This window comes from Phodopus roborovskii, unplaced genomic scaffold (genome assembly GCF_943737965.1).
Source record: "Phodopus roborovskii unplaced genomic scaffold, PHOROB, whole genome shotgun sequence".
NCBI lineage: Eukaryota > Metazoa > Chordata > Mammalia > Rodentia > Cricetidae > Phodopus > Phodopus roborovskii.
Window position 1 is genome coordinate 27800313 of NW_026126418.1, and position 12271 is coordinate 27812583.

The 12271-nt window shown below is 37.8% G+C and overlaps 1 protein-coding gene across 1 annotated transcript in view; it reads left to right on the top strand.

The window, feature by feature from the left end:
* Ccdc141 (coiled-coil domain containing 141) overlaps positions 1-12271 on the top strand; it is a 163331-nt gene that overhangs the window by 123984 nt on the left and 27076 nt on the right. Inside the window, exons 12-17 of the mRNA XM_051184408.1 lie at positions 2347-2526; positions 6288-6467; positions 7131-7256; positions 8982-9170; positions 9554-9733; positions 11421-11570. Of these exons, the coding sequence (XP_051040365.1) occupies positions 2347-2526; positions 6288-6467; positions 7131-7256; positions 8982-9170; positions 9554-9733; positions 11421-11570 (1005 nt within the window). The remainder of the gene's footprint in view (positions 1-2346; positions 2527-6287; positions 6468-7130; positions 7257-8981; positions 9171-9553; positions 9734-11420; positions 11571-12271) is intronic.

Consider the following 12271-nt stretch of genomic DNA (forward strand, 5'->3'; position numbering starts at 1 on the left):
TGAGAATTGGAGACGTTAGGCAGATATCTTCAGGCAGTTAGTAAACATTACAGCTTCTGTCACCCTTTCCATTCCTGTTTCAAAGGCTACACTTCCTTATGTCTACTGAGACAACCTTGGAAATTTCTGCATACCTCTTTTACCCAATTTGCTCTAAAATTTCCCTGTTCAAGTCTTCATCACTTGGCTACTATTGGCTGCATCAAATTGGTGAAAGTGTGTCAAGATTCTGTTGGCTAAAGTAGAACAGTAGCAAGGTTAAACTTCCTACCCAGCTTTATCCAAGTACAAACATCTGTCTGGACCCCTTGCCAGTCAGCTGAACAGTGTGTACTCCATTCATGCTCACAGTGTGCATTTTCCCTGATGCAGCTGATGCTTCCACACCTGGGCTTTTACACCAGTGTCTTCCATCTGAGACAACCTCCTTTCCCTTTGACCCTAGAAAGGGACAGGCCAAATGTCAAGAGCTTTGTTCCAAAAATATGTTTATTGGCCTTTTCCTTACAGAACTAACTTTGTTCTTAGAGGAAATAAACACTTCTTAGTAGGGTATCTTAGAATCCTCCATGGACAGGACAGCCATTTATATAGTTCACTAAGGATAAATAGAAGAAGAAAGTTAAGGAAAAGATGGTATATGCTTGGGAAATAGGAATCAGCAGGACAAGAATAATATGGAAATCAGGAAAGAACCTCAGACCCTGAGATAGTACAGGCTGTCCTAAGTTCATTTCAACCAAGAATGATCTTAAAACCTTCCAAGTACAGTGACTATTGGTTAAAATTTCATACTGTGTTTCCATGGCTTTTGTAAATTAGGAGTTCCATGAGTCTCGTCTTATTAGTCATTAAATATTATTCAGAAGGCATACAAATTAGTTTCAAATGCTTTCTACTAATTCTATGTCACCCCATTACTTGTTAATCTATACTTACACATTTGATTGTATATTAACTCTGCTCAGGAGAGTAATTTAAAATAATTGAGTACTGCTAACATTGGTTAGCAAATGCTAAAATGTAGTTCTAGGGAGGCCAAGTGGTAAGTCTTAATAAGATTCACTTGTGAAGCTATTTAATATTAATGCTCCCACAGAAAATTTGTCATTATTTGTACCCTTCTGTTATGGTTCACTATGATTAAAAATTGTACAGTATAATGCTCAGCCACAAATGAGTATATATTTTGCCCACCCTCCAGCATGGCACAGAGTAAGGAGAGAGTAGAAGAGCCAGGGGCCAGGAGGGAAAACCGTGTCCTCTGGACAGAACAGGACAATTGCTCTGGGGAACTCACAGTGGGTATGGCCACCTGCGTAAAATCAAGCCTGTCAGTGTTTTAGCATGGAGGGTGGGGGCTCATGAGCTCCTACCTCTAGCTGGGAACCTATTGATAGCTAATAGCTACTGGGATGGGGGGGAGGGGAGTCAGTTTTCATTTATTATTGTAGTGTACTGTGTTGCAATGTATTTGTATGCTTCTTTTATCTGCATGTTTCCCCTTGTACCTCATGTATGCCTGGTATCTGTGGAGGTCAGAGGGGACATAAGATCCCCTATAACTGAAACTACAGATGGTTGAGAACTGCCTCGTGTGAGAATGCAGGGAGCTGGATCTGAGTCCTGTGGAAGAGTAGTCATTGTTCTTAACACTGAGTCATCCTATAGCCCTGGGTCAGTTTTCTTTAAGGGAGTAGCTGGGAGATTGAACATGTTCCAGTGGATGGTCCTGTGCACATGAGTATATATGAGCAGCACTAACTGGACTCCGTTGATTATATTTGTAAAACAAAGATGAGGAAAAGAAGTTGGGAGTTGGAGCAGGATCTAGGAAAATTTGAGGAGTAGGTGGAGAATATGATCAAAACCATTCTATCAGATTCTAAATTAATAAAAAATATTACATTAAAAATTAATGAATCATAATATTGTAATATGCTGAGTACTAATTGTCTTTTCCTGAATTGTTTTTTTCCTGATTTGAATTCCTCGATTTTTATTTGTGCTTTTTTATTGTAAAACTCAGTTTTAAACAGAGTAGCTACCTGATCCCTGAAATAAATTATTCTAATTATAAAATGTACATAAAAATAATCTGGGGTACAATAAATATTTCTGATTGGCAATAAATTTATCAACTCACTTTGCCACCTGGTGGAAGTCCTATCTGCTACTTATGGAAACAGATTTTCATGTTTTTCAGTAACTTGAAAATAGTCAATAGTTATTTAAAGAATGCTGAAAATGTGGTTCGAGTTTAATTTTACACAAGATTCAAATAGAATCTGTGTTCTTTTTATTTAAAAAATTTCTTACCTCTCCTCTGCCTCCTCTTTGTTTTAGGTGGAGGAGCACCTTCAGAGACTAAAGGCATTTTATCTGACCGAAATCCCTCAGAAAAATGAAGATGAAGCTGAAGTCCAGCACTGGTCTAACTCTGCCGAGAGGAAATGGCAGCTGTTCTTAAAGAAGAGTTTTTTGACCCAAGACTTAGGGCTTGAGTTTCTTAACTTAATAAATATGGTGAGAATAATAATAAGTGAGCCAATGCCTTTTGTAGATATTATTCCTCAAAGTCAAAATGATACATTCAAACATTCAACTTGACCATTACTCAGCAGTCCTGGCAGAGGGAGGTCTTTTCAATTTCACTCAAGCTAGACTGGTTCTGAAGCCCAGAGTTTAATAAGCCTTGTGCTTACAGAGTCCTTGTATCACAAGAAAGCCATCTTAGCTATTCCGATTTGAATGCTATGGATTGAGTCCTCGAAACTCAATTCCAAAGTTTTGAGTTATGTTGACAGCAAGGTCCTTACAAAATTCCCAGGGACCAAAGACAATGATTGTGATAAATCTTTGCTCTAAAGAAGTATGCTTCCAAAGATTGATTTTTATTTGCTTAAAACTATCTCCAACCCTCTGTTTCCCTAACCCATCCACATTTCAATCTCTCTACTCCCGTATCCCCCCCCTGCCGTGTTCACATTGTATGTGTTCTAATATCTCCCCCTTGACACTCTCTCTTCGCTCTCGCTTGACACTCCCCTTTCCCTGAATCTTTGTAGAGCAAAGTTCCATGGCATTTAGAGCTACATCCTAAGCCCTGGTTACCCTGCATTAAATAATCAAAATATCCTAGAACCTTTATACCTACTGCTCATCTATCTGAAGTTGCCTATAGAGTTCTTATAACATGGTTCCTTCATTTTCCCTCAGAACCTCAAGAATTTTCCTAGAGAAACAGCTCATTTTATTGTTGAAAAAATGCTGGCTATTTAAAAACATGTTTTTAAAATGTTAAATAAGTTCAACTTCATATCTAGTTCTAAGCCTCGGTAGCTGCATAGGCACAAAACCATTCATAGGTAATTTTTCTGACATATGAATTTCTTTCCAATATTGAAAGCAGTTGCTAATATGAGTCTTTTATACAACTATATATTTACAAATTTATCATTTATGATGTAGTTTAATTTCTTCCTTCTGGCTAATCTGCTTTGCTAAAATTTTGTACTTGCTAAACTCACTCATGAAATGGAATTAGGCACTGAACTACAACCAACCAGACATTTTTCTTGTAGTTGAAACATGAGGGTGCTAACACTTTAAGCAATAATCTCTCCTTGCTGTTCTTTTAATAAATCAATGAGCCAGTGCCTCTCATACAATCTTTTTAGTCTTAGACTCAGTCTAGTCCAGTCTCTCTGTATCAGCTATTTAGCTTTCTCATAACGATGTAGGTCTGTCTATTTCTTGCATGATTTCATTTGGCCTTAGACTATGATTCATCCTGTTAAACTAATTTGGATCTATCTCCTCTATTAACTGTTTCTCCTGGGCTTCATTATGTAGATTTATCAAGCCAATCTTTGATAGCTGTAATTACTTCTTTAGCAAAAATGTCTAAAATGAAGATTGACATCCTCGTTCCTGAAGTACTAGTCTATTGACTAACAGTTTAAAAAACAACCAACCAACCATTACTGTTTCCAATATGTCTTACTCTAATCACCACTGGACATGGACACACACACACACACACACACACACACACACACACACACACACACACACTCACTCACATACACATTAAATTCCATAATGGGGAACTTTGTCAAATAAAATATCCAAAGGGCTTACCCCCTATACCCTATAAGCACTATAAGCATGATCTGGCCACCCTGACTGTCAATGTGAAACTTATTAATCTGTACTGAATGGCCCACATTTGAGAATCAGGCCAATTTCCTTTCTCTAATATTCTAGACCTTCTTTCTGTAGATGTTTAAGGATGTCTCACATTTGCCATTTTCTTGAGAGCTGCAATGTGATTCTGGAGACAGAAACCACTTGGCAGAATCAGGTTTTAACACCCTCATCGATTCAACCTACAGTCATCTATATTTTTCCTTTGTTTCAGCTTTTGTTGTTTGAAGAACATTAGTGATGAGTCTGTGTAGAAGTAAAATATTCATTAAATAGTTATAAATTAGATACCATCCTTCTTAAACATCAGAAAAATATTGTCAAACAGTTTATCCATGTTTCTATAATATACAGTGATTTATTATACAAATATTAAGTTAGTTTTTATTTGAAACATTGACTCAGTCTTTTACCTTTTACATATGTTATTGTCTTAGTATATATCCTTTCACCTCAAATTTAGTTGTTTTTAATTTATATTACAAGAGAATTAAGTTATTGGCAAATTGTGTACTTTTGTGTAGTCCTTTAATTGCTGGCTTTTAGAAATCCTTTCAATTCTGGAAATTATTTGAAAGTCAGATATAATTGTTGAGGCTTTCTTTCATGCCCATGCTTTCTTAGACCATGCTAACCTAGGGGGATTAGAGTGTCCCAGTTACTTCTGTTACATGCATCTAGAAGTGTTTCTATTGTATGGTTTTTTCTCTTGCCTTTTGGTGTGCAGTCCTATCTTTTATCCAGGTTGGTGAATCCTTAGCAAGTGTCAGGTGTTATTCTTGTATAAATCATCCGATAGTGTTATCTTCTTGAGGAATGGTCTACAGCAAGACATGGATCCAAACTTATATCTTGAATCTATGTCTAAATTTCCAGGCTATTATGAAATCTCAATTCATATTGTGTGTGGGAATAGTCCATATCTTCCCACTACTTCTTGATAGTCTTATATCTTCACTTCATCATTGTTCATCTTTTCAGTAGTCAAGTGATAAGTTCTTTATATGTTTACATAATAATTTACTGATGTGTCGAATTTCTGATAGGTGAAATTTCAGATAAGGATGATTTTATTCTTCCTATCTGCACAGCATTAGCTTTGTAAGTCCACATTTTTGATGTGTGGCCAGGGGCTTAGGTGATGGTAGAGAGATGACAGCTGGCTCTTTCTCTTGTTGGGTGTATTTCTGTGACTGGTATTTTGAAGCTTGAAATTGATTTTTTTTTTCCATCTAAAGTTTGTCTAAACCAGATTGACTTTATCCAGAAGTCTGGCAGATGAACATGCCAACTTATTAATTTACAGTAGTATATACTGAGAATTCTGTCAAGTATTAGCCTTCTTGCTACTAAGACATCCAAAAAGCAGGACAGGGAATAGTACATGAGGAATGAATATAAATGTAAAACAAATGGATAATTTGATGCCTTATTTAGACTGCATTATCACAAAATTTTCCATGTGCTATACTGAAGTAAAATGAGGATAATGTTTACTAAATAGATTAAAGGCAAATTATTGCTCTCCTGGAATAGACAAAATACTTCTTATACACTGCTGGGTAACATTCAAATCTTATGCCCTTTTCCAGACCTTACTCAGACCACTATACCCTTATGACTATAGTTGTCATTAATAAAATATAGTGCCTAGCTAATATTGCATTGAAGAATATTTTATACTTTAATAGCTTCTTAAGAATATGCAAAAGATACCCAAACTTTATTTATTTCATATTTTATAATACAGAGTAGAGTTATTCCCACTGTAGTAGTCTAATGTCTTTAATAATTTATTAAATTTTATAAATCACAAATGTAGAATATATCACTTTATTATTAGATCCCCCTAAACCACTCAAATACCACTGAGGTCTTTAAGGATCCTGCACCCGATGTTTAAGCAGAGAACACAGGTCTAAAAATAACAGTGCCTCTGCACATGAGCCCAGGCTTCTCTGTCTAAATTGTATCCTGCTTTGGTGTGATGAAGTGCTTGTCACCTAAAATAGCTGAATGCAAAAGAAAAATGTGTCTCGTAGGAAAGAAAGCTATTACATGGATTATTAATTCAACAGGCAAAAGAGAATGAAATATTAAATGTTAAAAATGAGATGCACATTATGAAGACCATTATGGAAAAGCAAACAACTGGAAGGGAAGAACTCAGCCATCTTCGAATGTCATGGTACCTCAAAGCCACCGAAGGGAAGCCTGTGAGTCAGCAATGGGAAGCATTCCAAGAGAAACTTAAAAAGGTAAGGAAATGGGCTGGGCAATGACTCTGACTGGTTACCTGGCATACATAAAGCTCTGTGTTTGAACCCTAACACCAAAACAAACAAACAAACAAAAAGTAATGTTGAATATTACCTTCCAAAGAATAAATCCTGATGCATGCGATGTGATAGAACCTCAAAACCAAGTGAAATCATCACACACACACACACACACACACACACACACACACACACACACACACACGGACAGAAATTGTGTGGTTCTGCTTATTTGCAAACCTGTAGTCAAATTCATAGAGACAAAGATCAGATTGGATGCTACCTGGGGATGAAAAAAGGGAAGAGGGAATGGGGAATTGTTTAATGGTTCAGAGTTCCTGTTGAGGTTGATGAAAGCAGTCTATAGGTGGATGGTGGTGACAGTTGCCTAGTAATATGTATGGCTTGATGTCACATCATTGTACACTTTGAAATGGTGAAAATTGTGCATTTTGTTATATGTTGCCATGGTTAAAAAAAACCATAAAAGTCACAGGAAATTAAGGGCCTTGTGCAAACTCACTGGTGAGGGTCAGTGTTTTCAGGGGATTGAAAAGTTTAATGGCTCACCATGTCATTACGAAGTGACTGCATGCACAGAATTGTCAGAAACACATTCATAATTGTCAATGTCTGTTTCAGACTACTCACAATGTAAAACTTCTCCACGAAGTTCTTATGCCCATCTCTGCACTTGAACTTGGAGGGACTCTCCAGACTATGTCAGATCTGCGAAGAAGGTGGAACGCCATGAAGCCTCAACTTCAGGTGAAGATGTGTTGCATGGGTTTGTGTGAATGAAAATCATCTCACCCACCTCCCCAGTTCCCATTTGCTCTATAAACTTCATTTTTCTTTAACAAAAGTATCCTTTTGGTCTGAAAATCTCTTGCAACAACATATTTTCTTACTGATCCCCTACATATTTTTGTATTTGATGATACCCAAACATTCAAGCCATACTGAATCCTGAATATATTTTCATCTTACATTAATTTATATTTCTAATTAATGTGTATTCACCATACTGTCACTGTATTAAATTAAGGCATCTCAGAACAAAATGGACAAACTTTAACCTAGAAGCTCTATTGTCATTGGTCCCCAAATCTCATTGTCAGGCCCTTGTCTCCATATCCTCCACTCCATATACCTGCCACTCTTGGACACAATTGCCAATGCTAGTTGACTGTCAGAGTGTCCTACATGGACTTAGTTCCTTGCTTATTCTTTTTTTTTTTTTTTTTGAGACAGAGTCTTATGTGGCCCAGACTAATTTCACTAATTTCAAACTTGCTATATAGCCAAGGGTGACCTCAATCTCCTGATCTTTTTGTCTCTGTCTTCCAAGTCCTGACTTACAAACAAACAGTTGTTGAAAAACTAAGATGCATCTATTTGTTACTACTTAGTATGTATTGGCTTTAGGGAATCCCAGAGTCAGATGTTTGGAGATTCCTTTGGGAAATATCTAATTGTAGATTCTGTTAAGAGAAAACATATGAAATATAATTGCTACACTCTATAAGCATATACATGTGTATATCACCATCCACAGCAAATGCTTCTATCCAAACTCCCATTTAGTATTACTAGCCCAATTTGCTATATCCTGCATGGTACACATACACATCTTTTGGTGCATATTTGGATGTGTGAATGAGTACTTAATTAGGAGCCGTTGCTAAGGTTATTTAGTCCTATTGCTAAGGTTATTTAGTCTTGTCACCCATGATGTGTGCCAGCTATTTGGGGTCCATATACTTGATTTGAACTTGGCAATCTAATGCAACTCAGTCATCTGAAAATTATCTCCTTAGCCTACAGCATTTCCTTTACTTTTTCCTTTGATACAAAATCTGCTCCTAGGATAGCAGTAGACTTCTCTTTAAGTTATCTGCCCTTTACAAGCCCTCCTCCAGGATCTGGATTCCTGTATGGGGTATCTGAGCAGTGCTGACTAAAAGGGGAGGCAGTTTATCCCTTCTCCATGTGGTGGCTATTTGTGGCTTATGGCGTGACTGCTTTGAGGCGGTAGATCTTGTGTGCTGTTCAGCTGGGGGCTCATTCTCATCATTCTTTCATTACAGAGCACAAGGAATTCCCCTGGTGTATTTTTAAACTTATCTTCTCAGTGTCCTTATCATACCACACAGTCCTATTCTATATTAAATATCAGAAAAAGTGTATCAACTTAAGTGAAGCCCAGTATATTTGGTATAGCATAGACACAAATGGCTTTCCATTTTACCATCTATCTTTGAAACACCTGCCTTCCTCCCCCCACCATGTTTCTTATAGAGTTCTGAGAAGGTAAGGGCTGAACAATGTGTCTCAGTATCTCTATCTTTAAGCACAAAATCTGGATTTTGAGAAGGCTCATAAGTATCTGTCAATGAATAGGAGAAAGATTCGTTATTTAGAAAGTCAGAGTCTTCATTGTAAAATAAAAACTCAAAGCAGCACTTCTTCCATTGTGTTCATGCTTTTTAGCAACTGCATGACGAGGTTCAGCATATCATGAAAGAATGGGAGGTATTAGGTGGTCGGGGAGCCCCCCTGAAGGAGAAGTCTGAGCAACTGAAAGACCTAATCCATCTCCATGAGAGGCAGAGAGAGCGAATTCAGGATTACGAGGAACTCCTGTACAAGACGGTCCAGTTCCACCAAGTCAAGGAGGAAGTAAGTCTTACTATGGTTGTCTGAAGGTTGCAGGATTTTACGAGATTAAACTAAAGTGTTATTGTTATGTAATAAATGAAAACCAAATTACTTGTCTTTGTATAACTCTGATAGTTACTTTATCTCTCACTGTACCTCTCTGTTCTGCCTCATGCTGCAGCCAGGCTGTGCTATTTCTTGTCCTTTGAGTATGGCACCTGCATTCCTACCTCTAAGCCTCAACTCTCAGTGATCCTGTTAGATTCATAGTAATGCAATGTGTATCTGTATCCGTAGGGTTAATGATTCTGGATGGGCTGGGTAGTATTTCAACAAGCCAGCAAAGCATTGCAGGAAACAGGCTTTTAGAAAAGCAGGTTAAGTGCTAATGTTCTGAATTCCAGCTGATGCATTTCATCAAATCGAGAGAACTGGAGCTTCTTGTGCAGCCCATGGAACTGGGAAGTCCTGAGGAGGTCCAGATGCAACTGAGTCATTCTCAGGAAAGGCGGGCACATGTGGAGCATCTCCTTCAGCTGGCGCTTTCCTTAGGAGTGGACATCATTTCTTCCGTTCAACAGCCTGTAAGCATCTTGGTTTATCATCACAACTGCCTGCCTTTCATGGTCACATGGGCTGTAATATGAAAGAAACAAGGCCGAGGGTTTAACATGTATTAAATATGAATTGATGCGTTTGTGTGTGGTGCTGGCTATTGAACCCATAGCCTCACATTTACTGTTTGTAAGTTTCTACCACTGTTAACAACAAAATTTAAGGAGAATATCTGGCATAAAAACATATTTAATGCATAGTATTCTCGTGTTAATTTAAAATAGAACTATGGTCTCAGATGGACATTAAGTTTCAGCATTTGAAATGTATCTAATGCAGCTAAGAATCTAAACTTTCCACTTTAATTTGAATCAAGTTAAATTGCAAAAACTGATGCTCAGTGTCATTGTTGGAAATTTCTCAGTATGTTCAGAAACTACTTGAGCATGTGATTCTACTTTAGAAACTCTAAATTTTGAGAAATTTAAATCTATTCCAAGTATTTCTGATAGAAATTTAGCTACAACTGAGAAAACTTCAAAAGTATGATATACACATTAGATTTCAAAGATGTGTAATCAAAAATACCATAGTACTTTTGTATTAGATACATGTTACAAATGATAATCTTTCTACACAAGTGGTTAACCATGTTGTGCTATGAGTGTTAATTTTATTTATTTGTGCTTTGCTTTTCAATGAGACCATTGGAAGTTGTTCAATTACTTCATGGCTCATACTGTATTTCTATTGGACAATGGTGCTTCAGTAGGGTCCTAGAGTCTTGCCAGATCAGCAGCTTCATTTTATAGAGGAAGAAGCTGAAATCCAGAGATAATGGCCAGCCAGGCGTAAAAGCCCAGAGTGGAGAGACCCAGGCTCTCTGCTTCTGACCTGGGTTCTGGCTGCTTTAGACCACTGGTCAGGTCAACAGAGAAGCCTAAGAGAACTGAGTGACTTTCCTGACCAAAGGCTCACAACTAATGCGCTGGACTTTGATGCTTTAGAAGTGTTCTGGATTTGTACTTTGAGGGGGGAAGGTTATGTTTACTTCATTCATTATTAATAAAAAACCACAATTTTATTTTAAAGTTCACTTAAGGTACCCTCCAGGATACATGTAACATAGTATCTGTGCTTTAAGTTAAAAGGCAGAATATAAGAATTTGCTGCTCTTAATAGAATCTACTTTTGCCAGTGTCAAAGTTTGCTAAGGGGTTTTAATTACATCTGTAAATTTATTTTTAAAAGTGAAATGAAAGCAGGATCTTACTTTTCACAAATAAAATAAATTGTTCTCTAACTCTCTTTTGGTCTTGGTGCCAACATCCCCTCTGTACTAGATAAAGATTAGAGCCCTTGCATAATGAACCTGAGGTTAAACTCAAGTTGATGAGAAAATTACAGCACCAAGACAGAATGTTTCTAATGCAAATTTTATGCTTTTTGAAGTATAAATTAGACCTTATCATGAATGACACCTCTGAGGAGTTGGGGATGATGATGAGATTCAAGAATGGAAATGTCGAGTCCATAATGTTGAGTTTCTGGCTTCTTTCTAAGATAATTAGATTCAAATATGTTTAGGGTAAAATAAATTAGGACCCTGTATCTCTTTTAAAGCTATTTGTGAGCATCACAATGCAGGCAAATGGAATGTTGTCATGTAGCCATTTCACAGCTTCTTTTGGTTATTCCCACATCCTTCATTTCCAGAATTGCTCCAATATTTCTGCAAAGAATCTACAGCAGCAGCTGGAGGTCCTTGAATTGGATAGCAGGAACTGGAGTGCCAACACCAAAGAATGTGAACGGGTCCTGTCCTGCAGTCTGGAGTACTACACCACACGAGATGAGATCAATGAGGTGGGGCTTTGAAAAAGGACACCCTGAGCCCAAAGCATGTGTCACAGGGTCTATGTATGTGCATGCATTCTTGAACACTACACACTAACACACACACACACACACACACACACACACACACACACACGGAATCAAAACACTTTTCTTACTCATGTCCTTATTCTCAGAGTAACCTTGGGGTGCCTAAAGTTTGAATAAACTTCAAGCTCCCAAATACGTTGAAGTCAAGATGGTGTCAATGCACAGAAAACCCTCGAATACAAGATTGAAGGTTTGGGGTCTTGGTTATTGTTTTACTCTGTGTGTGTGTGTGTGTGTGTGTGTGTGTGTGTGTGTGTGTGTGTGTTTCATCCTGCTTGAGCGGACACAGCTTTTTCAGGACATAGAAGAAAGGGTGCCATTGCCCTTGGGGCAGCTTGCTCTGGCCTGCTGACATTCTATTTAAGTACCATTGACTCAGGGTGAAGGAGGAGCCAAGGGCAGGGAGCAGGCTCTTTGCTTCAGAGAGCACAGACTATTTTCCCAAAGTCAAGTGACTCGCTTCATGTTGATGTGAACAGGTAATTCTTGTGGCAAAAGACCTCTTAGAGAAAATGAGAGAAGGGGGTCTTCCATGCCCTACATCCCCAAGGACACAATTTCTCCTTCCCTCCATCAACTGTTCTCAACCCTGGCATGTATTCAGCCCCCTCCTTCACTTC